At 39.7% G+C, this 27,082-nt stretch overlaps 2 protein-coding genes across 8 annotated transcripts in view; one reads left to right on the top strand and one right to left on the bottom strand.

The window, feature by feature from the left end:
* Positions 1–153: 153 nt before the first annotated feature.
* NOC3L (NOC3 like DNA replication regulator) lies at positions 154–15,992 on the top strand. 2 transcript variants are annotated; one of them, XM_082286320.1, is made up of 21 exons: positions 154–193; positions 1,452–1,659; positions 2,046–2,172; positions 3,568–3,725; positions 3,842–3,898; positions 4,882–5,012; positions 5,452–5,613; positions 6,357–6,450; positions 6,652–6,827; positions 7,040–7,168; positions 7,630–7,761; positions 8,098–8,178; positions 8,716–8,816; positions 9,280–9,352; positions 9,425–9,488; positions 9,576–9,647; positions 10,624–10,805; positions 11,039–11,167; positions 11,780–11,877; positions 13,689–13,773; positions 15,483–15,992. In XM_082286320.1, exons 1-21 carry the CDS (start codon positions 185–187, stop codon positions 15,612–15,614), a joined length of 2,400 nt encoding a protein of 799 aa, XP_082142446.1. In that variant the 5' UTR covers positions 154–184; the 3' UTR covers positions 15,615–15,992. The 2 variants fall into 2 exon arrangements, with proteins under 2 accessions (XP_082142446.1, XP_082142445.1); XM_082286319.1 differs by having other exon boundaries at positions 13,689–15,570.
* An 859-nt stretch (positions 15,993–16,851) lies between these two features.
* The window catches only part of PLCE1 (phospholipase C epsilon 1), a 140,419-nt gene continuing 130,188 nt past the window's right edge, over positions 16,852–27,082 (bottom strand). For all 6 annotated transcript variants that reach the window (XM_082286031.1, XM_082286032.1, XM_082286029.1 and 3 more), the window contains 6 exons: positions 26,325–26,453; positions 25,368–25,577; positions 23,447–23,608; positions 23,070–23,288; positions 22,114–22,325; positions 16,852–20,899 (listed from right to left, as the gene is read on the bottom strand). In XM_082286031.1, the coding sequence (XP_082142157.1) occupies positions 22,146–22,325; positions 23,070–23,288; positions 23,447–23,608; positions 25,368–25,577; positions 26,325–26,453 (900 nt within the window). In that variant the 3' untranslated portion in view covers positions 16,852–20,899; positions 22,114–22,145. The remainder of the gene's footprint in view (positions 20,900–22,113; positions 22,326–23,069; positions 23,289–23,446; positions 23,609–25,367; positions 25,578–26,324; positions 26,454–27,082) is intronic.

Raw genomic sequence — 27,082 nt, forward strand, 5'->3', positions numbered from 1 at the left:
CTCAAGCAGATGCGCGCTGCTGTTGTGTTCCGTTCCTGTGCCGTTCGCTGGGGCCGGGCTGCGGCCGTGGCGGAGCTCTCGGTCAGCGAGGGCGCGCTCGGCCTCCGCCGCCAGGGGCCGCTGTGGCCGCTGTGGCCGCGCGGGGAGCGCTTCCGCCGGCGGGCAGCACGCGCGGGCCGCCGCCATGAAGCCGGTAGGGGCTGTGAGGGGAGCGGGGCCCGGGGCTCAGGGGGGGACCGGCGGGAGGGGGAGCGGAGCCCGGGGCTCACCGGGGGACGCGCGGGAGGGGGGAGCCGTGGCTGGTAGCGGCCAGTGCTGCCGGGGCTCCGGGAACGGCAGAGCAGTGCGGGTGCTGTGGGTGAGCACCGGTGGTGACCCGGCAAAGCGCAGGCTCGTCTCTCACCTCGAGGCGAACGCTGGCCTTTCAGCGCTCTCCCGATAGCCCAACGTAGAAAGGGAAGCTAAAGTTGAACTGACTCAAATTCCGGACTCAAAGATTGACAGGATTTTGTTCTCAGTTGGGAGGGGCCCGCAAGGATCATGGAGCCCAACTCTTAAGTGACTGGCCCGTTCAGGGAGTGATCCCACAATCTTGCTGTTACTCGCACCATGCTCCAACCAACTGAGCTAAGGATTAGAGAAACCCCACACTGATCCGGCCGCTTGTCCCCTTTGTGAAGGGACACATCACCCGTACCAGCGCTTCGATGCCCAGTTTCTCTGCACAGCCTTTGCCTTCCCATGGCCCTCGCTGGGTGATCCCTTCTGTGTCCATTCCCATCCCGAGCACTCTTGGGAGTGTTTTGCAGGTTTGGCACAGGCCGCCTATATTGACCCGCGCCTCTGGGCTCTCCCTGGGCCCGGTTTCTCATACCCACCGTGCCTCCCCCAGCTCTGGCCTCCATAACCCTGTTCTGGTACTGCTGCTGTGGTGAGCCTTGCAGCAGGCAGCCTCGCCAGGTCCCTGCCGCTGCTGGGCAGGGGGAGTTTAAGGGAGGAGAAAGCCAAAGCTCAGCCTGAGCGGGTGTGCTGCAGGAGGACATTTACCCGAGCCTGTGGCCTTGGACGTTAAAGTCCCCCGAGGTACCTTATCATGTGCTGGGGAACAGCAGCACCCTGAAAAGAGAACAAAGTGCTTGGGAGCGCACAAAAGACTGTGCCCTAACAAACTGTGTACCATACCTTGAGTGTCCTTGCGTCTAAAAGTGATGGACATAGGGTTTAATAACAAAGTTGTCAGAGAATGTTTCTGTAATACATTTGTCATGGTGCTCTCCTCTCAAAGATGTAACACAGTTGTGTAAATTTGAGGCTAACTGATGATACTGTTAGCAAGAAACGTATTGTTCGGTCCTGATAGAAATAGAAACTCAGAGATCTTAAACAGTGAAATAAATTTTACAAAGGCTGTTAACATGTCAGTGACTCGTAGTTTTCTGTTTGTTTTCTAGAGAAAAAACACAAAGCGAGTTCCAAGTTTCCGCAAGTTACTGAGAACTAGTCAGATAAAACTTGACAATAAATTAAAGAATAAGCAGTACAAGCAGAAGAGTGCTGCTAAGAAGTATCGTAAAGAACAAAAGAAGCTAAGGGAGGCTGTCAGAGATGCTATTTCTAGAAAGCCTTTTCCATTGGAGGAATGCAAGAAAAAACAAGTTGGTAAGTGTTTGTTTAGGTATGGGTGTTACTGAATATCCTGCTGCTTCCTGTTGTAAAATTCGAGAAAAATACACTTCATTTTCTGTATACAGGTAGTTACTGTTTGTGTTGAAAGAGAGGGAGACTTGTGAAAAATACAAAATGTAGCCATTCTGGTACCTAGAACTGTCTGTTAAAGATGGTAGAAATGTGTTTGCACTGATCACTGTTGGATGTCACACTAAAGGGGCAGTTTTCTGGGATAACAAAAACCACATGCATGAAGGTCAGTGAGCTCCAGGTTGAAGTAAAGTGTAAAATGGTCTCAAAAGTGTAGACAGGGTTAGGTTTTCAAGGGTGACTATGCATATAGGATCTTAATCTGTAAACATCTTCTTCTAAAATAGCTGGAAAATGGGAAGAAAAAGAGGAAGAAGATGCTCTTCCACTGGACATGATGGATGAAGATGACTTAAAATTAATGGAGGATTTGGCCCAAAAAGCGTCCTTTTTAACCAGAGATCTTTCTTCTAAGTGAGTTGTGATGTCTCCTTTTCATGCTAATTCAGCCTTGCGTGCTCAATATGTAATTAATACGTAAAGTCATGCATTTATCAGGAGGTCTCTTTCAGTCTGGTGTTTCTTTGCAGCTCCGGTATAGTGTTTCCTCAGCCTGTCAGTACTTCAGTATTAATGTATTGATGTGTATCAGTACATTCAGGTGTTCTGCCTGACCTTCAGGATACTGTTTCTGCAGTGTTCCTTCCTGGGAGGTCCCTGGCTGTGAAGTGAGTAGCATCCCTCAAACTGAAAAGAAGTGCTTTAATCTGTAAACAGTCTTTTTTTCTATATAGAGTATTTGGGACATTCCCTGGACAATGGACCACTATACATATTGCACTGCAAATTGGTGGAAATGTGTCTGTAAACACATGCAACACCAAAACATTCATACAAAAAGTTTGTTACCAGTTTTGTGGACCAAAGCATTGGGTAGAGTTCAAAGTGACAATGTAGAAAGACAGTGCTCCTAGTTGTAGAATAGTCTTTACAAATACACTTCTACAGAGTTGTCTGGTTACATGATTGTTTGAAAATCTTAGCTTGCTTTTTTTTATGGATGTGAAAAGACTCTATGCCTAGCTGCTGTAGGGTGGTTTTAATTTGTTAATGCTGATTCTGCTTAGTAATTAATAATTTTGTCTCGTTTCAAAGGAAAGTAGTAGATTTTTTTTTTACAAAATTGCAGTTTTGCTGTATTCTACTACACGGTTTCTTGTAGCCACGCTGCAAGTTCTTGAATTAGAATTTTATTTTAAACCTTCCTCTTTCCCCAAACTAACTATGCGTGACATAATTTTAAAGTCTTATAAAACTCCAAATTTATTGTGTGGTTTTATTTAGAGACATTTTGCAAAATGTGGTTCTGTGTGTCTTACATTCATTATAATAGAATGTTTTTAGAATGGTAGGAAAACAGTGGAAGTGGTTGCTCTTTTACCTGTTTTACTGTTACTGGCTTTTAGCTCCTTTCATGGTGTTCCCTTAAATTGAGAGCTTGTCTTTTTAATCTGCTTTACTCTGGTCAGCTATAATCTGTCTTAAAAACCTGTCAGATATTACACCACTTACAGACTGTGTATTCATAGTAGCACAGACTAATTACTTACCTTCTTGTACACTTACATGTTGTTTAGGAGCATACCTGTGGAAGGGTGGCACGCCACACTGTTACTGCTGTTGTCCTTGCAGAGAGGGGTGTGACACAGGCTTTGCCAGTAGTCAGAGTGGGGGAGCACAGAAGGGAAGGAAGGACAAGTAAAACAGCACCCTGGCCTGGGTGAGAGGCAGACACTTAATCCAGCTGGTCATACATGGTTCTTGTCTAATTACATGGCCGGTTCATTTAGTTTGCCTCGTATTTTTCAGTGAACCTGTTCACGTCAAAAAACGAAAACATGAAAGCGTGATTGAGAAATATGAGAAGGTGCCAAGACGTTTGCAAACAGAGCCAGAAAAAGAACTCATCCATCTGCTCCCCATCAAAGATAAGACTGGCATTATTCCTCAAGCTGTGGAAAAGCCAGGTAAGACACAGATTCTGGAAATGGTATAGTATAGTAGCCAAGAAGTATATAATTTATTCTTTTAAAATTTCACAGTGTCGGTTATGTGCTTGACACTAGAAACTCTATTTTTGCAGTTCTCAATGTTGCACATGATGAAGAAGAGGACACAGAAGATATGGAGGAAGCAGAAGGTAATAAAACATTGTGTTTGCGTTTTGTTGGGTTTTTTTTTTCCAAATCACTGATGTACCCGAAAAGTACTTTGCTGTTTCCCAAGGAAGTTTGTAATTGAAGTGTATTTGTTCAGGATGTTTTTGAATATGTTCATGACCGTGTTGCCACCAAAGCATGACCATTAATCAAAGCTTGCATTCTTACTTGTTGGAGTCTCAGGAATGGCTGGCTTCAGATTCTCTTTCTTCAAAATCATTCTGATTTTTCATTTGGAAGTGATGCTTGCATGAAGTTCCTTTTATCCTTGTATCATCTTTGCTAGTAAGAAGGAAGATAGTGGTCTTACATAAAGAAAGTCTGCATGGTTCTATTTTGATTACTCTGAGATCATTTTGAAATGCAGTTCAGGACAGACTTTTGTAGGCTTTAAGTGTCTGTCTTTGTCTTTAAAATTTTTACTTAAAACATCAATACCAGAAAACTGGGATTTTGATTTGCAATTGGCTATCGAGTTAATAGTAATTTTCAAGAGTTGTTGCTACTTCTGGGTCCTTACTGTCTAAATATAATCTGAGGTTGAGGAAGGAGATACTTGTAGCAAAATAATATTCAGAAAATACAAACAAAACAATTGGATTTTTAAAAGAAAAAGTGAATGGTGAATAATTTGGTACAAATTGCAGAGCGCTGCAGTTTTTTGGCATGGTTGGAGTAATATGCTGAGTTTATATGTTCCCACTGTACTCAGAGAGCACCATGGGCAGATTCAAAATCATTTAGTCCACTTCTTTTTGCAAGCAAAAGATTTTGAAGTGGAGCAAAAATTAATCTGTGGGTTAATATGAGGTCTAGCAAAGTCATTCTTAAAGCTTCTTTGACTGTGGAACTTCTTGTGTTACTCCTGTGTGGGCTTACCAGGGTACCCTTCTGAAATGCAGTATCTGCAACATGGTATTTGTTGAGTGACTTCCCCTCTTTCTAACTCTCACATCTGTGCCAGACTTTAATGAGGAACCCCTGCCTATTCTCACTCCTGAGGAAATGGCTGCTGAAAGGAGAAAAAAACTGCAGGAGAGGAAGATGCACATAGCTGCCTTAGCATCTGCCATTCTCTCAGAGCCAGACAGCAATGTAAGTACATTTACTTAACCACGTGTGTCTGTGTTGTGCACTAAGTCAAGAAATAAAGATATGAAGTGAGCAAACAGTAGCAAAAGCACAAGAACATGTGGGTAGAACAAGGAAAAGGTCAGTGTTGTATCACTTCTGTTATTTTCTGTACAAGCTACTTTGTTCCTTAAGCATGACCCCCATGTAAGCTCTCATTTCCGGGTTGTATCTGATAGTTCTCAATGTTTCAAGATATACTAATAATTTTCTATAAATATGTGCAAGTTTGGAATAGCAGGATATTTTGAACATTCCTGAGATTAAAATTTCGTTGGGATATCTACATTTCATGGCTCTTCATGCAGTAGATTCTGAGTAACTGCTGAGTTAACGTACATTGTGCTTGTCCCTTGGTTTGCAGTTGATCTTCATCTGATGTCTGCCTATTTTCTTCAATCAGATTAAGAAGTTGAAGGAGCTGCGGGCCATGCTGATGGAACAGGATCCTAATGTGGCTGTGATTGTTCGGAAGCTGGTCATGGTGTCTTTGATGGAGATATTCAAAGATGTTGCGCCTTCATACAAAATTCGGCCTCTGACCGAAGCAGAAAAGGCTACCAAGGTGAAATATCAAGTCTATTTATAGTGTATGTGAGTAGTTAAGAGTTTTTTCAGCTATGCCAAGTACTAATACTGATTTGTTTAATACGAATTTATGGTTTTGAGCAAAGGGGACAAATACACAAATACTTGTGGAAGCTCTGAAGCTATGATGCTTTCAGGAGCAGAGGTTTTTGTCTTGAACCTTTAATTATTCCTTCAATAAGTTGGTGACATGCAGGTGGTAATGGAGGGAAAAAGTAGCGTCTGAAAGTAGTATACCAAACCTGGGTGACTTTCCTCACAGACCTTGGAATAAGGTCCTGTGCTGAAGAGCATTAGAAAGAAAGCAAATGATGCAATATTTTCACCTAACTGGCATGGATTTCTTTGAAATGTGTTCACCAATTTGCGAAAAAAATGCAGAGCAACTTGTTTTCTGGAGCTTGTTTTTAACCAATTATTTAGAAGGTTGAGTATAGGTTTAGTGCAGTTTAGAGTCACGGTTTTAAAATAACATCTAGTTGATAATGTTACTTCAAGCTCTATAAATGAAATAGGCCTAGTTGGAAAAGGCCCTCTGAAGACATCTGTAGAGAAATGCAGAAGCATATATTTTTTAATACATTTCTAGGAATGTCTGGCTAGAAAAAAAAAGCTACCTAGATATCTGATACTTGGTTTAAAACTTCTTTTTTTTTTCACCACTGGCTAATTTCAGTATTTAGCTCTCCAAATAAAATCTCATTTCTGTTATTTTTAAAGGTTAAAAAAGAAACTCAGAAACTGAGAGAATTTGAAGAAGGTCTTGTAAGCCAGTATAAATTTTATTTGGAAAATCTGGAACAAACAATTAAAGGTACAGTCAACACTTCCCATTTTTTTAGTAAAGACAAGATTGTTTGCAGCGGTTTCCCTCCTCTGAATGTATGCTACCTTCTGTCTTCGAGATAGCAGTTGCATGAAGTATGCAGGAGAATGCCTGCAATCACTGAAAATTTAAATATTTACAAGCTCATTATCTCTGAACAGTAATCACTAAAAATAATATTTTGTGCAGATTGGAAGCAAAGGAAGTTGAAGAAAAGCAATGTCATCTCATTAAAGGCATATAAAGGTCTAGCAGAGGTAGCAGTGAAGTGTCTGTGTGAGCTGCTTGTGGCCCTACCCCACTTCAACTTCCACAATAACATTATTGTTCTCATTGTTCCACTCATGAATGATCCATCAAAAATGGTAAGTGATTTTCTGATTAGAGTTCTTGTTTTGCATGAAAAATAATTCTTTCTGAGCCTTATTCCACAATATCCAGATCTTGTGGCTGGATCTTTTCACTGTTTTAAAGGCTGTGTGCACTTTGTAATTAGTAAATACCATGAGTGTCATCTGTTAGTAGCTGTTGTTGTGGACTTGGCTTTACAGCACAATTTATGTGTTTTGCTTTTCAGATTTCTGAATTGTGTGTTGAGGCAGTTAAGAAGCTCTTTAAACAGGACAAGTTGGGCTATGCTTCTCTTGGTGTAGTTAAGGTCATTTCTGGCCTTGTGAGGGGTAGAAATTACGATGTCAGACCTGAGGTAAGAGTCTTTCTGTTGTACATCACAATATTCTTCAGTCAAAAGTTTAAAAAAATCCAAACATTAAAGTTACTGCAGCTGCTGGCTACAGACAAGCAGAATTTCCTCACTCTGTCAGACCACAGACAGTTCAGGATTATGCTGAGCCAGAGAGTTAAAGAGAGGTATGGGACAAGGGAAGGAGGAGGTGGAGATCAGATCCTGCCAGAGATATGGGTTAAGTCAGGCAGGGAGACTTGAAGTGAGAGGCAAATGGAGGAATGGATAGAAATGGACAGTGCTGGGGAAAGAACTGGGAACAGGGATTAAGAGATACAGGTATGAAGGAATGGGAGGGGAATAAACAGAAGAACCTTTGGCCAGCAAAGCCTACTAGCTGGAATGGAATTCAGGATCTCTTACCTTTTGTTCCTATGAGGTTGTAGATCACCTTTCATTGTATTTATTTTATTTTACAATAGGTGTTAAAAGTATTTCTTCACTTAAGAATTAAGGAAGTAGAATTACAAAAAGATTCCGAAGACATTGCACCTAAGAAAAAGTTCATGACTTACAAAGAGAAAAGAAAAAATCTTTCCAGAATGCAAAGAAAGGTATGACATGTGGTTTCTCATGCTCTACTTCTGTTACTTTATGTAGCAATTTTTTCCAGCAGTGATTGCACATCTGCTGTTGCCATTGTTAACTCTCAGCATCAGTCATCAGTTTTTACTTTATATTTGAAAATTTATGAAGTCCTACAGGGAATTTAATTATCTTCCTATTTTTTTCCTCTTTCCTGTGTTGATAATGCTTTTGAGAATCACAGGGTGACTTAAGCAACTCACCAAGTGTGGAAAATTTGTTCTCTGGATATCTTTGCAACCTGGGTATCCAGACTGGTTGGAAACATTTGATCTGTTGTCTTAAAATCAACTGTATATTTTCAGTGGAAGAAAGCTGAAGAGAAACTGGAACGAGAACTCCTGGAAGCAGAAGCATCAGAAAGTAAAGAAAAGAAACTGAAGTTGGTAAGTAATTGAGAGATTATTTCCCTATTTTTGCAGAGTGGCAGCTTCTAACTCTTTTATAACTAAGTGTCTTCCCTTCATCCCAACCTGTCAGCATTCCACATCTTTTAATCATGCTGTCAGCTAACAAATGCTTTGCCTGTGACAGAGATTTCAGTAAACCACTCTCAGTTTACCCAGGAAGGCCAACAGCCATTTCTATTCCCTTCTGCTCTCTGCTCAAAAAGGTATTGAATCCATTAGCAAATGTCCTCCAGGTGCCCTACTCCATGGGACACTATGTAGTGGGTGTTACAGCCTCTCAGAGTGGCCTTTAGGCAAAGGAGGAGTGTGGCTGTAGTCAGGTGAGAGTCATGGGCAGGAGAGCACGTGAGGACTTGAGCTTTTCAGCACAAGAAGAGCAGAGAGGGCAGTGCCAGGACTGGTTTGGAAGGCCTGAGTGCAGGTTTGGACAGAGAGAAGCATTTCAATTGAGTTTAAGTGAAGTGGAAATGTCTATTTTACATGATTAAGTATTTAATTTTTTCTTTCCTTTAGCACACAGAGACCTTGAATATTGTATTTGTAACTTACTTCAGGATCTTGAAGAAAGCTCAGAAGTCTCCACTTTTGCCAGCTGTGCTAGAAGGTCTTGCAAAGTAAGAACTGACTGCCTTCTCTTGTGTGTATTGGAAAAGACATAAAGCACTAAAGAACTTTTTGTCTCTGAAAGGGATTTGAGCAGTGAGAAAAGATAGTCCCTGACAAATAAGTTGAAGTTCTTTTATTTCTCTGCTGAAGTTTTCAGCTGTTTCCAAAGGCATTTCAATGTGATTTGAAATTTTCCGTGATAGAATTGATGTGGTGCAAATGCCACAGAGGATGATGTGATTCCATTATTTTGTCTGATTAATTGCTGAAGGACACAAGCATGTTGTTAATGCTCTAGAAAAGCCATGATTAGCATTTCAGGGCTGAACTGTGCTTTCCTGTGAAGACAGTAAATGTTCAGCATTTGATTTAGCCTGCTTTTAAGATGTGTGTCTTGGCAATTCAGAACACTTTGAAGTGAATTTTCAGATAATGTCTATAGTTTAAAAATGAAAATCTCTTTGATTCAAGGTTTGCTCATCTCATAAATGTGGAATTTTTTGATGACCTATTGATTGTCCTTCATTCTCTTATTGCATCTGGGGTAAGTTGAGTTTTATAATAGTTTTCTTAAAATTAGTTTCTTTTGGTTACTTAATCAGTTTTGTATTCTTAGGATTTAAGCTACCGTGAGAGTCTTCACTGCATTCTCAGTGCTTTTCATATACTCTCTGGTCAAGGTAAGAGATTTTTAAAATCAAACTTTTGTTTAGTATTGCCATTTAAATAAATGGAGTAAATGTGTTTATTTGGGATTATGTTAATAGGTGATGTTCTTAACATTGATCCGATGAAATTTTACACACATCTTTACAAGACGCTGTTCAGCCTACATGCAGGTAATTCCAGAGTCTTATTTTCACTGTTCACCTAGATGTTTATTCTGTTTCTTTGCTATTAAAGCCTTTATGTAGCGTTAATAAACTACACTTTTTTAAAGATACCTGATTTCTGAAAAGATTATTGTCTGGTTTAAGCCACTTTTTTTCTTGGGTTGCACACTGCATTACTGCAATACAAATACTTGAAGTACTATTGCAATACATGGTTCTAGTTGTGTAATTTCAGTAGGAAATGCCAAGTATGTGATCTTGGATAAGCATTTATCCTGTCCTCAGTTTAAATTTTTTTAAATCCTTATAATTACTTCTTTCAGGGGCATTTTAAAAATTCTTGTCTTTTTTCTCTAATTCTTTCTCCAATAAAGAAAAAAATACCTGATTTTTCCAATATAATTTTTAAAAAATTAAATTTAGATTCTGTTTGCTAAGATTTTCTAGTATATATTTCTGATTTTTGTAATTATGACATTTTAATTTTCTAATCTAAATTTTCCAGTAATTATGAGAAGTTGAATAATTGATGAAAAAAGAGATTTATAAAATTTGAAATTAACATAATTTTAATTAACTTCAGAAATGTGAATTCACTAAGAATTAAAAGATTAAGAATAAACATTCTGCAGATCTGGATGGGTAAAAGACTAAATCTTTGCGCTGTTTAATAGTTTATAGAAAACGATACAATGAGTGCATTTAGGATTGAAACAGTAGCTGTGTTTCATGTTTAGACATTTTTGATGGAACAAGTCTTTTCTTAGAAAGGAGCACAGAAACAATGGTACATTTTTTTTGTTCAAAGCTGGACTATTTTGATCAAAAAAGGGTGGATGCTTAATGTCTGAATCACGAGAAGTGTCTGAGCCTCACAGCTTTCATGCTGTTCTCAGTTTCCAGTGCCCAGCCTGTAGCAGATTATCCAGCTGTATGTCCATGATGTGGTTATTTACTCTTTGTATGAAATTCTGCTTTTGAGGTGGCACCAACGAGGATATTGAGATTGTGCTGCAGTGCCTGGATGTCATGTTTGCCAAGAGGAGAAAGCAAGTGTCTCAGCAGCGAGCTCTTGCTTTCCTAAAGCGACTTTCCATCCTTGCTCTTCATGTACTTCCAAATTCCAGTGTTGGGATCTTGGCAACAAACAGGATATTCATGCAAGTAAGTTTTACTTGTTGAAATTTTTAGCTTACTGGCTAAAGGTTATTGAATTTTTTGATAAATTGATTTTATGCAAAACTTTTTAAAGCATCTTTAACTAGAATGTGAAAACAGAGTATCCTTAAATGCTGCTGAGACTGAATAATGTGGAATGAATCCTGAAACTGACTTAGCCATGTTATAATTGGGTGTGTAATATAAACAACTCAGTTTCTGGTTTTTTTGTATTGTAGACATTCCCAAAGATGGACCTCTTACTAGACAATGAATCTCAAGGCAGTGGAGTTTATCTCCCAGAATTAGAGGAACCAGAGCATTGCAACGCCCAGAACACAGCCCTGTGGGAGCTGCATCTACTGCAGGTTCATGAGTAACTCAGGGATTTGGGAAGTAACAGCAGTAAATAGCTGCTCAGTGTTTAGGTGCTTTACACAAATGGAGAACAGAGGTCTTCAGCCTTATCTGTCAAGTCTTGGCTGACATGAGCCTATTCCAACAGAGTGGAAGACCAACACAGTGGTATGGAAGGATGAGCTCAAAAGGGGATGTTACACATCCCCTATGATAATACCACACTGGGTCTACTGCAGGTTGCCTTATTAGATTCCCTTGGAGACTTTTTAAATCTGTTAAGTTCGGTTACAGTCCAGCCCTTGTTCCAGGAGGAACTGACACCTTGATCTGTCATTCCAGTCAGGGTTTGGAGAGGGCTTCCTCTGCCCTTCCTCCCTGTTTTCTGGGAGTAGGAGTTAGATATGTAGCTATGGAGAATCATGCTCGCAGCATGATATGAGTGAATAAATGCATGACTGGGTGTTCTTACTCAATCCCACAAACTGACTGATATTGAGGTGCTCAGTTTCTAAACTAAAGGACCTTCCATCTTACAGAAATGGAAATAAATATGAGAATCTATAGATAAATACATTATCCCTTACTGTCTGTCTACTGCCTTCTTTCTTTCTTTCTTTCAGAGACATTATCATCCAACAGTGCAGAAATTTGCATCTCACCTTATTGCTGGAGCTCCAACTGAAGGCTCAGGAGCTCTTCCACTTGATTTGACCCAAAGGTGAGTTATCAAAGAGTTCTTTTTTTTTTCTAAATAGGCCCTGAAAGGAAGCTGTTGCTTATACTATGTTAAAGGAATTCCTAAAAATAATTATCTATGAAATTAAGGACTCTGATCTTCAAACTCTCTTTGTTCTTCTGCCAGTACAGAATGTTGGCTGCCTTTTTCTTTTTTTTTTTTTCCCTTTTGAGACTTGTTGCCAGGCTGTGACAAGGGTAAACATCTCAAAGTGCAGTGTGTTTTCTTCCCCTGGGAGCAAAATATCTTCAGCAGCAGCCCTGATCTGAATATGGATCAGGATCACTGAACTGGGGCAGTCCAGTGGGAACTAGAACCCAAGTAGCCGTGTAAGGTCTGTAGCAGGTTAAAACATGAGAACAGCCATCCAGGCTCAGATGAAGATCTAATTCAGCATCCTGTCTTTGGCAGTGGCTGGCAGCAGGTGCCTTGTGAAAAGTAAAACCAGGGCATACACGTAAGACATGCTCTGAGCAGTGTCCTGGCCTCTGACAGGTTTCAGCTTGGTGGATTTCCTGAACCTGATACCATTTTCTGTTAGTGCCTCTCTCTTCATGGAGTTCTTTCCAAAACTGTTCCATGTTCCTTGAATCAGAGCACACATGTTGCAAATGCAGCATTGTTTGGAAAGGGTTCTATGAGTTCACAGCTCCTTATGGTAAGATCTGCTTTCTTTTGTTTTGAACCTTGTGCCAGTTTGCTTAATTTAACACCCTCTGGTTCTTGCTCTGGGAGCTGAAGTGAACAGTCTGCTCCATCACACTCTTTCTGTGCCTCATAGGACTTGGCAGACCTCAATCATAACATACCTCCATCTACTGTCTCTCCTGGATGGAGGGATCCAGCTCAGACAGGAACTGTTGCATATTTTCCATCAACTTTATTGCATGTTCCTGTACTTACACCAATTTAAGCATTTCAAGATTAAATTGGAGACTTGCTTGCAGTATTTGAGATGTGGGTGATCTGTGGATTTATACACTGATGTAACTAATTTCTATTGTGTTCACTGTTTCTTTTCAACTCCAAACAGCACTAAAGTCACAATCCCATAAAAATATCTGTCCTAACAAGAAGATTGTTTTTGTTTAAGTGATAGTGGTCAGCTCAGAGCATACTGTTTTTATGTGGAATTGCTTTTTCCAACACTAAATTTCATTTGCCATTTTTCTGATCATCTCATAGAGTCTGTCTGCAGTTCTCCACCCAGTAGCTCATTCTTACTACTACAAATAACTTGGTATTCTCCAGCTCTTTTTTGAGCATGTTGGAAAGCACAGGTCCTGGAAAAGACCTTGTGGAAATCCAGTTTCTTCCTGCCGTTGCAAAAACTGACCATAGACTCCTGTCCTCTGTTTCTTGTCTTTTAACCAGTTCTTTTCTGTGATGGTCTTCCCTGTTCTCCCATGGATGCTTTTTCATAAAACCCTTTGGTAAGGAACTGTTGGAAATTCTGGCAGATTGTGTCAGCTACATAATCTTTACCTGCCTTTTTCCTCCTCCCCTTTTTCAAATATGTACAGAGCAGAGCTCTGGGAAGACAGCAGAAAAGTTTTCTTGTCTCCCACAGCTGAGTATTTAGACACATTTTACTTACTTTGACTCACATTGTTTCCCAGCCCTTGGCTTCTGATCTTTTCCAGGTGATGCTCATTACTCTGAGGAGTTCTCCTAAAGTGTGGTGGAGGGGGGAGAGTGGGGGGAGTGTGAGAAGTTGCTCTTGGAGTGGTGATAGATCAGCTGAAGTTGTATTTATCTAATGCCATTTTTCTTTCACTGTTTATTTACTGTAGGTCTGCTACAGAACTTTTTGAGACATACTCTATGAAGGGAATGACCTTTAATCCTCCTGTTGCATCAGTAACACCTAGAAGAAAGGTACTGTCTCATCTCTCTGTATCCTTTTTTAACTATGTGACACACCAATGTAACCTGTATCTTCTGGCTCACTATGCAGTGCCCAGACATTGGCACACTGAGTTTGGCTTCTGGTTTCTGTACTTTTTGCATCAAGTATATTTTTTTAACTGGCATAAGATAGGACTGAGTATAAGGAAGGGAAAAAATAGCTGTATAAATAGTCCTACCTCCCACAGCATCAGTTAACATAGCAAGACTAATACGGTAGCTGTTATTTTGCACTGTGCAGTGGTTCAGTGCAGATTTCTTGGCTCTTTTCTGTAATGATGAACTAATGTTTGTTCAAAAAGCAATAATAAAAAGCCAGCTCTTTCCCCAGGGTGGGTAGTTGCCAAGACAGCTGGATTTCCAGAGCATTTGATTCAGTGTGTCGAGGGATACTGATCCCTGTTAGTGTCACTAAGTGGAAATTTGAGGGGAATGAAGAGTTAATGTAAAAAGAGGAGAAATGGGGAAAGTGTGTTTATATCCTCAGCACTGGATGTGTTCCAGATGCCAGCCTCCATTAAATGCCCAGTGAGTGGTGTGTCCTTTAAAAAGTGATAATTTTCCTTCTTTCTAATGTAAACAATATAACCTATTAACATTGTCAGTGCTCCACTTTGTAACTCAGTAATGTCAGCTGAAGCCTTGAAAGCACAATTTTTCTTTCCATTTTAGAGAAGCAGCTTCTGAAAATGTGTTTGTACTTAACCTATTCAGTTGTTTTATAATGACTTCTTGATGTGTGTGTCCTGCTAGGGAGTTACATGAGCGGCTCTGACAGAGCAAGGCTGAGAACAGCAGATGGGAGAGAAATTTGGGTTGAATAAGAAAATGCACAAGCTCTTTTAGGTAGCAGAAACAATGGAACAGGAAGAAAACAAAGTGTCCATAGATGGCTATAATGGACCTAACTGGGAAAATTACCTTGGGGTCTTGCCTGTTCTATGGTTGTTTGGCTCATTTAACAAATTTTGGCAGTATCTAAGCTTTCCGCACTCTGTCCTGCGTGTCCTCTGTGTGCCAGGCTGCCAGTCAGCATCTCCCTGCTCTTGACAGAAGCTCTGACTTGGAGCCCTGTGCACCACTAAAGAGAGGCTCTCATTTCTCTGTGAGTGCACAAAGTACTTGACTCTGGGAATTTTAAGACTTTCACAGGGAAGTTTAAATCATGTGCATGACAATCATTCCTCATCTGAGCACCAGGAAAATGCAGGGCTCCAGGTGTGGCTGGAGGTAGAAGGGCCAGGGGATTCCTCTCTGACTCACCTGTGCTGTGAGTATTGTTGCTTTCACTGGCCTTTTGGTCAGAGACGCTTGATTGATAAAGGTGTGCTCTCACCAAACTGTGCTTGATTTGTATTTATCAGGTGTGTTGAACAGGAGGCAGTGTGTGAACCCCCCAGAGCTGGAAGCCATGGCTGTGTGTAGTAGGTAATCTTTTAAGGCCCAGCTTACCAGAAAGCAGAAAACCCTCACCAAACCCATGAGCTTAGGAAGGACTGCTTGACAGTGCTTGCGTGCAGCCAAGGGAAATTTACTGCAGGCCAGGGAGGAGTGAGCTGCCAGTTCCAGTCTGGTCCAGATGACCGGGACCACGGGAGAGAAACAAGACTGCTAATCTAAGGTAAGCATGGAAAACATGGCCTTGCTTAGTAATACAACTAATATTTTGTATTTTTCAGGATACCTTCTCACAAATGGATTCATTTGTAGATGAAGAACTAAACAAACAGCTTCAACAACATGTCAGTCAGACTGTTGCTCACAAACCCTTGGATTTTGCTAAGCACTTGAAGGAATCATCCTTGGCATAAATGTACCTATCAATCAAGTTCACTCAGCTTCTTAATTATGGAGAAAGATTGGCTGAAAGAAATCACCACTCATCATAAAAGGAATAAAAGTAGGCTTTTGTGTGAATACAGAAACACACAAAAATGTACCAGCAGTTTTTCACACAGCTACAAGCCTGTGCCCCTAACCACCAGGCCCATGTTCAGGGGGCTGGGGCATCACAATGAACTGTCGTGTCAGTATTTTAAAAACAAACCCACGTAATTTAAGAATTGTTTCAACCATGCATAATTGTGTTTTTGTTTATGTATTTTTCTAATTTTTATAACAGAATACAGACATATGTGTTTCTGGGAACTCACTGGGTTGTGTTGATAACTTAATAAATATTTTGAAAATGTTAACATAATATTGACTTTTTGATGTCTAAGTTACCTAGACATTTGGAAAATGTATTGCGTTTTTCCTGTTTTTCTTCTGATGACTTCTAACCATTTGTCTCATCTTGAAATGATTTTGCATTTGGTGTTTTTTTTCCCTCTGATGAATCTTGGTATTAGCAAATTAAGAATATTGAATTTCAGTTCTATACTGTCATTGTGATTGAATGCTCTACTGCAGTGACTTGAATAAAGCATTGCTGTCAAGAATACTGGACAAATACAAGGTAAGAATGTTTTGAGGTTTTTTAATGTAGGTAATTCTCTCCACGTTCCCCAAATATTATTTATTGTCTGATTGTTTTCGAATCCATTTTCAGCTGCATGTTGGCTTTGCGAAGAGCAGGTGAAATATATGAAATAATTTAAAGGTGAGTACTGTCTCTATGTGAATTGCATTGTACAGTGGAATGTAGCTGGCTGACAGCTAATACATGTCTGTAGTGCCTAATCTAAGATGTGATAATGGTACCTGTGTAAGTTTTGCAAAGCTTTCCTGTAAGTCAAAAAATATCTTTTTTTCTCTAGGGTATTTAGTCCTTTATCCTGATGTATGGTTCTTTGATAGTTTTGCAATTTTTTTCTCTTTTAATACATGTTTTTAATATTAATCACACTGGTTCACCAACTTCCAAATAATTAAACATAAATTTACAAACATTTTTAGAACAGACAACTGTGTATTAAGGGATTAGAAAATACCTATTTCACTATGTAGACTGCAAAACTGCATACATAATCCTGGTGGTTATACATGTGTTTCTGTCTGCTTGGGCTGTCATTCCCATAGTTTTTGAGTAGTTCTTTAGTTGTTAAGTGTTTGCAAATACAGATGTGATTTAAATTCTGCAAAATTCCAAGGGGGCCATTTGTCAACACCACTGTCAGTTCAGGAAGGCAAAAGCAAAGAGTCAACATCTTAAACCATTTATTTTTTTACAACATATACAAATACAAGTTTATTCTTCAAGTCAGCAAAGAGAAAATAGTCCAGGTGGAAAAGTCACTTTTAAAATCGTTCATTTTACATAGTTTCCAAACATATAAAGACTGGCACGTAGTGATGTTGCATTGTCAGAATATTTTGACATGCTTGAAGAGACAGAGGAAGACAACTGTACAAGTCATTCTGAAAGAGCCTATACATCTACTGGAGCAAAATCTATTTACTGCTGTCTATTTTTGTGTTTAATTTGCTAACTCTGCCAAATGTCTATCACTATTTTAAGTTACAAAATATTTATCACAGACAGGAAAAATTGCCACCATTGGTACATTTAGTGGGCTACCCTAAAAGTAAACTGAGTTTTATAGTGGAATAGTAACAGACAGTGATTAAAAACCAGATGTTAATTGAAGCATTTGAAGAGCAGAACAGACAGTTGAGTTTCAGAAGCTGCAGATTTAGCCTGTAAAGCTTACCAGCAAGGTCTTCTTTTTGAAAATAAACTATGAATGTAAGAGAAAGTGTTCTTGAAATATTTGGATATTGCTGTGTTTAGATGTTTAATTCTCGAAAGCCTGTGAATCCTAGAAGCAGACACCTTTCTAAAAGTGGCTATTCAGACACCTCACCTAGTAATATTTGTAGCGAGAAAAAAGTCACTAGGCTTAAAAAAATTAAAACTGAGATAATATTTTGTAGTGTTCTGACTGCTCTAATCTGGGGTCAGTAAGATAGAAACAGGAAGCCCTTTGGGCGGTAGAGGAAGCAGCTCCTGGAGTGCTCCAGTTCCTACATGTGGAGCAGCTCTGCACGCACACAGGAACTGCAACTGCCCAGCTTCTGGCCCATAGAGGCACACCACTGCAAGCAGCACGTGCTGCACAGGGAAAGGGTAAGGAATTGGTAGAAAAGTAGCAGTTTTTAAATAGTACAGAATAAAATACTTCTGTGGTTTTGCCAATAGGCAATGGAGCATGAGAAGCAAGAGATTTCCACCTGTAAAGTGTGCAGTGCAAGGCCTGCTACTGCTCGGAGACTGCCTGTTTCTGGAAGATGTTGATTATTCACATTCCTTTCTTTCAAACTTTATCCTGGAAGCTGCTTCCTGTAAATAGTTTGTAATGTAAAAATGAATGTATTTTCCTAATTGATGTCCATACTCAGCCAAAAGCATGGAAAAGGACAAAGATTTTTTGTCAGTTTTGTCATAGGAATGTGTGGAGAGATTCCTGCAGCAATAAAATCCGTGGCTAAACAGAATAAACTTTCCTATTAGCATAATAACTTAGCACATGAAAGCCCTTTAACTGGGCTTTCACAAAAGTTAACAACCCCCCCTTGCTGTTTAATGCTTCAAGTGGTGGTGTATTTCCACTACTTGGAACCAGCAAAATGAAGGGCACTGCAATTCTTTTCCAAATTCACCCCAAAGTGTATCATGTTTCACCAAGACAAATTTACCTGGGTATTTACCAATACTTTAAGTTAAAAATTCTGGCACAGTTCCAGCTGTCTATATGTCTACAGTTAGGGTTTTTTAAATAAAAAGCCAAATATTTTGCTGTTTCCTTTCACTGTGATAAACAGCAGTAAAAGGAGGTTTTGATTGTGCTTGATGAAGATACTTGTAGTAATAAGCTATTCCCACAGCTAGAAAAATTGTGTTAGCAGAAATAGTACAAAACTGCTGACTTTAAATGGCCACCAGACTTCAGGCTGGTGTTAGGCCTGTGGTACACAATGTGACATGACTACTGATGTCCCCTTTGACTTCCCATGATTGGTTTTTTTGCTTTTATATCTGGGTGACAGAAAAGCACTAGTGGATGACAACATGGACATAAGACCGACGTTGAATCCAATTAATTAGCAAGGGTATCCTCCAGCCTACTGTGACACTACAGGTGATGTTTAGAATTTTCAGAGCTGCTAGAGATTAAACCCCCCCCCAAAACCCAAAAAACCACACCACCACTACCAAAAAAGAAAGCTAAACAGATAAGGGCAAACTACAGGAATTTAAGAGTTGTTTCTAAAATGCCATAAAAACACCAAAAGGAAAAAATTGTCAGTGATACCAAACTGCTATTGTGTTAAAATAACAGAGAGAATGAAGCTAACATTAAAAAAAAATGATTGCATTAGTTGAATTGTGCAGCAGATTGATATAAGTATTTCCCAGTAATTCCAAAGTATTCCAAAGCAAACTATGCCTATAAAACTATGGGTAAGTTGTCACTTCTTAACACTTTACTTGGGATCAGTCTTTCCTTGGGCAGGGTGGGGAGGGAGCACACATCTCTCACAGCAGCTGCTACTGTTGGAAACGCTGAGCTGCTTGGGGGCTTAGCTGGGTCATGTTGCTGATTTGCAAAATGCTGTTTCGGTACATAAGTTCAAAACTTTACTTTTGTGAAAGATGAGCAGTGGGAAGTGCATGGACTCAGTGAGGAAATGCCTCAGAAATCAGACTTTTTTGTATGTCTGTGGTTATTTTTTCTGAAAGCTGGAAGTGACCTCAAGAGGGCACTTTTTTGCTTTGGTAATGGCTACTTTATAGGCATTTTCTGTAGTGTATAGAGAAAGACTTCGTTGCTTCTGGTGACAGAATGCAGATTCTATCTGTTTATATGCCAGTTAATAACTTTGCTTTCTTTTAGTTCATTTTCTTATTCATGGGGGGCCATTAGCTGTCATGAGACTACTGCCAGTAACTTCGTGCCTCTGTTTAGGGTTTGCTGTACTGAAACAGAAACGTACGGAGCAATTTGTTCCCCACAGACACATTTCTTGTGGGAGACCAAAGGGATGGCTGATTGCAGCAGCTGTTCAATTTGTGCCCCTGTAATGGATTGTTTTAAATAACTAAACACATCAGTAACTCCCATGGAGGGGAAAAAAAAGAGACTACCACAACTAACTTAGATAACAAAAGATGAATTCAGCACACGTAAAACTTCACAACAGTGTTTCTATGTAAACAGAATTGTCAAGAGTTATAGTGTAAAGTTCTTTATACTCTCTGGGTTTAACAGACAAGTAAAAAGACAGTTCCTGGCTATATGCAAAAATGTGGTTTGAATTCAAAATATTGAAACATTAATCACACTTATCAATGCATTATTTTGGATTTGGTCGGTACTGGATATTAAACACCTTGTGCTGAAAAGAAACAACCAGAAATGTTCAAACATTTTTTTTTCTCTAAATCCAGAGAAAGATAAAAAAGTTTGCATTTTCTAAAAAGTAGTATATGATAAATATACTATACAATGGCATGTACTTTGGAACATGATAATAAATATTCTTTCTTTAAACACAAGCCTGGAAAACTAAAATTTATAAGAAGGAAATGTTGTTCCTTGTCAAAGTCTCACTACCAGTAAGGTGTATTCAGCTATTGTACATTATTTTGTTAATGTAGATAAACCATAAATAATTTCGAGTGTTTTGTGTATATTCACCAAAGTTAAAACAGACATATGAAGGAAGTTACAGTATATTTAAATCTCTTTACAATCACTTAACACAGTGTTTAACAGTAATCTTCAGGTAAAAGTGCATTATTTTAATATAATACACATAAAAGAACACTCTGGTTCTCTGCCTTCAGATTCTTTAGAGGCAATGAGCTAAAATTATCTTTTGTTTAAAAAGGGGAGGGTGATGACACGTGTTTGTTTACAACATACAGTCCAAGAAAACTTCTCCATCCGCCTATGGAGAGTCTGCAGATGCAAAGATACAGGAAGAGAAGCATCTTCCAAGAGCTGACAGGCATCTTTCCAATCCACAGTATCCCATTTAGGATTCCCAGATTCTGGATGTTAATCCAGCAGCGTTGCCTGGATTAAGCGTCTGTAGCACAGGGCACACAATTGCTGACCAGTTCAGTCCACAGCAGGATTCTTCAAAGGCACTGCAGAAGGATTCAGTGATGTAAATTCCAGGTTTGAGTTTCACAATTAAAAAAGAAAAAAAACCAAAGCAAAACAAAAACAAACAAACAAAAAAAAAACAAACAAAAAACCCCAAAATACCCCCAAAAACCCCAAACAAAAAAACCCCCCAAAAACCAGCAAACCAACCAACCAACTTAGAAAAAAACCCCAAACCAAACCAAAACCCCAACAAAACAAAAAACCAACCAAATGCAGAAGAAGGAAAGTGACTGTGATCTTCCTGTAATTTACTTTGCTTTCCTTGAATTCAGATTGTTTTAATGCATTAGGGGGGTTATAGCAGCCTAGAAATAAGGTATTAAATTCATCCCTTCCTATTTGAAATACCTTGCAAATGAAAACGGTGCTTGAATTCTGGTAATTTAATGGCTTAGCAGCAGCATTACAGTGCATGTCAAATAATGCTTTAATAATTAGATGTATACAGAAAAAAATATATAATCTTAAATTGGCTGTATGTGAGGTGGGATTATCAACACTGAAAAAGATTTCTTCATTTATAATGAGCTGCAACTTCCCAGCTGCTGTCGCAGTGCCATAGTAGCACTGTGCAAGTGTCTGGTTAGTGTACATGGCTGGGCAAGTGGCACTTACTGTCTCCATATAAATGGGACAGTCTTTGTTGTGTATTTCAGTTGTTTGAAGTCAAGCAAGATGGAAAAAATTGAAGAGATACAGAAAGGGTAAGTGTAAATGTTTAAACAGTTCTGGCAAGATTTCCACAGACAGAAATTAACACTATAAACTTGTTCTAGCTAAAAAAGAGATAACCAATCCTGATGATTTAATTATCTGGATGTAACAAAAAATAGTAAAAGCTCTACTGCTCACTTCCATTTGCCATGGCTCAGAGCAAGAGAGTAACAGAACTTCACTAATTAAGCACAATTGTAGATAAAAATGCATACTGCAAAATAAACCAGGATGCAACATTTTGGATTAAATGGACAGAGAAAGTGGATGAAACTCCACCATTCTGATTCACTGGAGCAAATTCCATAATAAAGGATTGGAGACCTTCCTGATGTCATTGTGCCTGTGCACACCAGTCTATGAGGCTTTTATGGATCATTCTGCCAGTGCTTGTGCCTCACTTGGTTTAATCAGCTACAGCTTGGAGACAGGAATGCTCTGTGAATGCCTGCTCAGTGCTCGAGTTGGTGTCTCGTACCTGGGCAGGCCTTGCCGAGGCAGCAGCCAGCACTACTCCATGATGTCACTGAAGGCCAGGGCGCACGCGGCTCTCTCGTCCCTGCCCTGGGGACTGTCCGACAGCACCTGCAGCGAGGGCGACACGAAGCCCCGGTACTGCTTACTCGACTTGGTCAACTTCTTCAGTTCACTGGTGAAGGAGATGCCTTTTCTCTTGTCATCTCGTGCTGCCTGGAAGAATTAAGATCATAGAGGTGGTTTAACAGCTACTTGTTCACTCTGAAATGCCAAAAGAATATGAAAACACCTAACATATTGCTAAGCAGGCCTCCCTTTAGGAATTCAGTATGGCTGTGCTTTCATCCAGGCACATCCTTCTGATTGTTCTGAATAAATTAATTTAAAATTACGCATTGTTAAAATATGTTTAGCAAATTTGGTAATCTGTGTTTATAATACAGTTACTTTAAAGCAACAGCGGCTGTGCATTGGTGGTGTCTGCTGGAAAGAAGAACACAGCTCCTTCTCCCAGTAGACATGTACTTCATTCCTGCCATTTTTTAAAGCCTGATACAAAGCAACAGAACAACTTTTTCACTGGGCAGGAATAAAGGGGACCTTATTCCAGTAGCTTGTAAGTTCTGCCCATTTGAATGGTCCTTTATTATGATGGGGAACATGGCATGCTCAGCCAGAAGGTTTTGAGAAACAGAAAGCTGGTAGCAGACAAAGGCTGTCCTGGATTTGCAGGCTGTGAGGGAATTGTGTTGCTGAGTGTAACTGATACAGTTTTGCAAAGGAAAAAGTAAGAGGGGGTCAGAGAAAAGAGGAATCTGCTTTTTGCTGTAGTCTGTCAGTCTGTCCTGCCCACCTGCCCTCATGCCAGTCATGTCTCCTTCCCACCGAAAGCGGGTTCCCATTAAGCTGAATCACACACCACCTATAACACCTACAGCAAAGTATTGCATCTTTTACCTGAACCTGTTCTTTGAGCTTAAGGATAAATTTTCCTGCTCCCTTCCACTTGCTTTGGGCCTGAAACACACACTCTTGATCAGAGAGAATCCTCTGAGATGGTTTAGATGTTGAAGACTTTTTATTTGCTGGTTCTTTTGTCACCTCTTCCAAGAGCACATAATCACTTGGGTTTGGATTACTCAAAATGCTGTAGGAGTATTTGGCTTTGCAGAGAGTCTGTTTAAAAGCAGAAAAAAAAACCACCAAAAAAGAAGGCACTCCATCAGATTCAGGTTGGTAAACTGATTCCTCAGCCAGTGCTGAGAACAAACCCCACCTTGGCTTGTTTGAAACCAACTTCCACCCCACTTGTTAAGGTGGGCACGTGCCCTTACCTGCTGTATGACATCCTGAGCCGTGCTGAGGCGTGGAGCTTTGATCACGGTGCGTGGTTGCTCTGGGGAGACATCATGTACCTGAACAAAGAAACTGTCATCCTCAGAGCTGATGGCTGCTTCTTCTTTTGCTTCTTGAAAGACGTTTCTCTCATTTAAATTCTACAGAGAAAATGAGAGACAAATTCATTTACTTCAGAGAGGTAACTAATAGCTGGTGGTCACAAAAGGTTTTACCACGTGGAAACTGGGGACTGTGCAGTTGCCTCAGCTCCATTTCATTAAATACATTATCAGAGAGTTTTAACAAGCCACTATTGCTTAATCTAGTAAATACCCATATTTTCTAAAATCAGTATCTCAAATACCTTTCATAGTAGGTGAGGAATGGAGATGTTTGCATAGCACCATATTTCACAAAAATGGTCCCTTAAATCCTTTCCTTATGTGTACAAAATGATATTTTGTCATGTAATGGTGCCAGTACAATGGGAGATGGTGGAAAGGGTTATTTTCTTTTCTGTCCCTGCACTAAAGCCAAAAGAATTTAGAGAGCCAGAATCTGAGTGAACATTTTCCTGTGGTGTGGAACAAGAGGAAGGCTGCTTGTTTCTCTCTCCCTTTTCAATGACTACTGCAGACTTTAGACAGAATTCCTCCCTGAGCCTTCTCTCAGGGAGTGCATTCCTGTCCAACGCCTTGGAACACGGCTGGGATTCATAAGGGGTAAATATGTGCTGTGTATTGCACCCTGCCACTGGACCTGCTCCTTGTTTTCCAGTCAGATTTGCAGCTTCATTGCTAGCTCCAGGATCTGAGGTCCTGCTGTCTGCAGAAAGGCTCAAAATTATGGATAATGCTTTGAGGTACATCACAGGACAGAACTACAGCATAATTTTCACGTGTGCTAAGACAGATTTTAACCCGTTTTCTGAAGGAATGGGGCTTGGCAGGACTGTGTGGCAGCGTACACTGACAGAGGCAGTGCTGCAGTCAGTGGAATTCAGCAGGCTACTATTTCCATAAACAAATTTCTACCTTGTCATTTTTGCTCCAATTATTAGATGTAAAGGAAACCAAAATGTGGACTTGTGTAATATAAAAGCAATTTGTCAAAATTTGAAGCTGTATCAAAAGTTCTGTCAAAATAAGCAAAAATACATTTTTTTCAGTTTAAAGTATAGCAGAGGACCTCTGTAATTTATGTATGTAAAATCTGTGTACTAAGCAAGCATTTTTATTTGCTGAACTGACCAAAGAAAGTGCCTCTGAAAATGGGATCATTAAGTGTCTTTCTCCTGCTTTTTTTGTCTCACAAGCCTGGGCACTAGCATATTTTAAGCTGTAGATGCTTTGCTCATAGTTTAAACTGAAGTCATGTTCCACCTTTAAATTAAAAGAAATCACCTATTTCATTATTTTCGGCTATCATTGGTAATTTAATCATCCTTTGAGGCTTTTAGACTTATCCTTTAATATTAAAATTATTTCCAATCTTTCTAGACAGATAAGAAGTTCCTGCCATCTAAATTGATTGTGGTTGTCTGGAGTTCTGTTATCTATGATCCTTTGGTATTAACTATTATCTTTATATTAATTTCCCATGATGGCATAATCTAGATTTGCATTAAATTAGAACTGTCACTCAAAACAGAGGCACTGAGCTGGTGACTGAGCCATAATGAATAAACACCACACAGCTGCTACTGGAGCTGAGGGAGGTCCAGTTGGTGTCACATAGGTGTATAAAGTCCAGCTGTGGCTGCTCACTCAAGAGTTAAGTTTGTTTTTAAATAATGTACACAGCATTGACATTACTTACCAAGTAGTGAAATAAATAATGCACACCCTTTTGTTTCCTGGTCCTAAGAGCTATTTTTAGCTACCTTTATAAATAATAATTTATCTGAAACAGACTTACTTCCTCTCGGGTTTTAAAGATAATTCTTCCAACATATCCTTCTTCTGGGAACCAACTGTTCAAAAGCTGCACTAACCCTTCTTCAGGACCAATCACTCTCTGGAATGGTGGTTTCCTGCATTCACTCTTTTCTTTAGATATAAAACTCTTCTCTTCCATCAGAAAATAGTCTGCAGCGCATGACTTGGTGCCTTTTATGGTAGCCAAGAGCTAAGACAGACAACACACAACAATTAGAATGCTAAATATAAACACTGCATAATTAGTAGTTATAAATGAGAATGAATAAGGAGGCTTTAAGAATCAGTAACTATTCTGACAGTGCAGGCAGGATTTCTGATGTGCTATTTATTATTCAGATATTTCACTCCGGGGTAATGTCCTGTTCTCTTTAGCCCAGCCAAGCAGTTCAACTATTCCAGACAAGGCAGTACTATTTAAGCTTATTTCGGTCCTTTTTGGCTGGCCAGAAAATTTATTCATAATCCCAGGACAGTACAGTCTTTTCCCACTGCTAGAATAACAATCCCTGCTGAGTTAACTGGTTTTTCTACTCATGAACTTAGCCCTCTAACTTTTACTCTCTCTTCCTACAGTGCTTCAGTTCAAAGAATTGTGCAGGAATGTTTGCCCTTGTTGTAAGGAGAACCCACTGCCCCCATCAACTAGAGAGATTGTTCTTCTCATCTGCATATGCCCAAATATTAAAATACTAAGAGGGAATATGTTCTAAGATTATAAACCCATTCTCTGAAGCCAAGATTGGGAAAATTCCACTGATTATACTCTGTGTTTGCAATGTAATTAATTCCACAGCAATGCATTTCTAACCACCCCTTGCTGTGATGAATGAACTACAAGGACCCTGTGTGTGAGAAGTGCAGGGAGACAGAAGTCCAGAACGATGTTAGTGTGGATTCTTGCAATGAATTCCTTGCAATTCAGCAGGAAGCTCACCTGATGGAGCAGCTGTGCAGCCGTGGTCCCTGCACTTACATTGAAAACAGTGAAAGGCTCCGGGCCTGGAATTCCATGAACTGTCACTTTGTAAGTCACAGGAGCTTTCCGTTCTCCCAGGCTAAACAACTGTTCAGACAACATTCAACCGGTTACTGGATGTTTTCACACAGGCATGTTATTTCTAGGTTGCTTAACAGAAACTGTACAAACAAGTTCTAAGGGCCTTGACAAAGAAAAGCTGTTCAGTTAATACATGGCTCTTTCTTACACTATGGATTGAGGCATTTAAAAACCCCCAACAAACCCTCCAAAAACCTCCATCCTACCTTGAAGCTGAAGAAAAAAGGGAATTTTTCCAGTGGGAATATATAAACTGCCACTGGATGAAGGGCCAACCTCCATCACTCATTCCCCACGCTAGCTGAGCTCAGATATTTGGATTCAGCACACAGATTACTGGACGAAATCTGTTTTAACCTGTTTTAACCTCCAAACAACTTGTTCTTCCTTTCTGCCCCAGTAATTCACCAAGATACAAGTTTGGTATGTATTCACAGGAGGTAATATCTGCAACACATCTGCTGCACACATGGGAGCTCAGGAAGTTTTATGACACTTTAGGAGTCAGTAAGATGATAAAATACATGTTTAAAGTTGCCAAAACACAAGTAACTCAGGTAATCTAACAGTAAGGGCTTTTAAACAAAAATCACATCCATCTATGCATGCATACATACATATTTTTAGATATACAA

Source organism: Coloeus monedula, assembly GCF_965178545.1.
Source record: "Coloeus monedula genome assembly, chromosome: 8".
Lineage (NCBI taxonomy): Eukaryota > Metazoa > Chordata > Aves > Passeriformes > Corvidae > Coloeus > Coloeus monedula.

What these genes read in the sequence shown, in the direction of transcription:
- NOC3L (XM_082286319.1), top strand. An exon ending in ACCAGAGATCTTTCTTCTAA is followed by an intron (nt 2,173 to 3,567) that starts GTGAGTTGTGAT and finishes CGTATTTTTCAG; the next exon opens with TGAACCTGTTCACGTCAAAA. An exon ending in TGAATGATCCATCAAAAATG is followed by an intron (nt 6,828 to 7,039) that starts GTAAGTGATTTT and finishes TTTGCTTTTCAG; the next exon opens with ATTTCTGAATTGTGTGTTGA.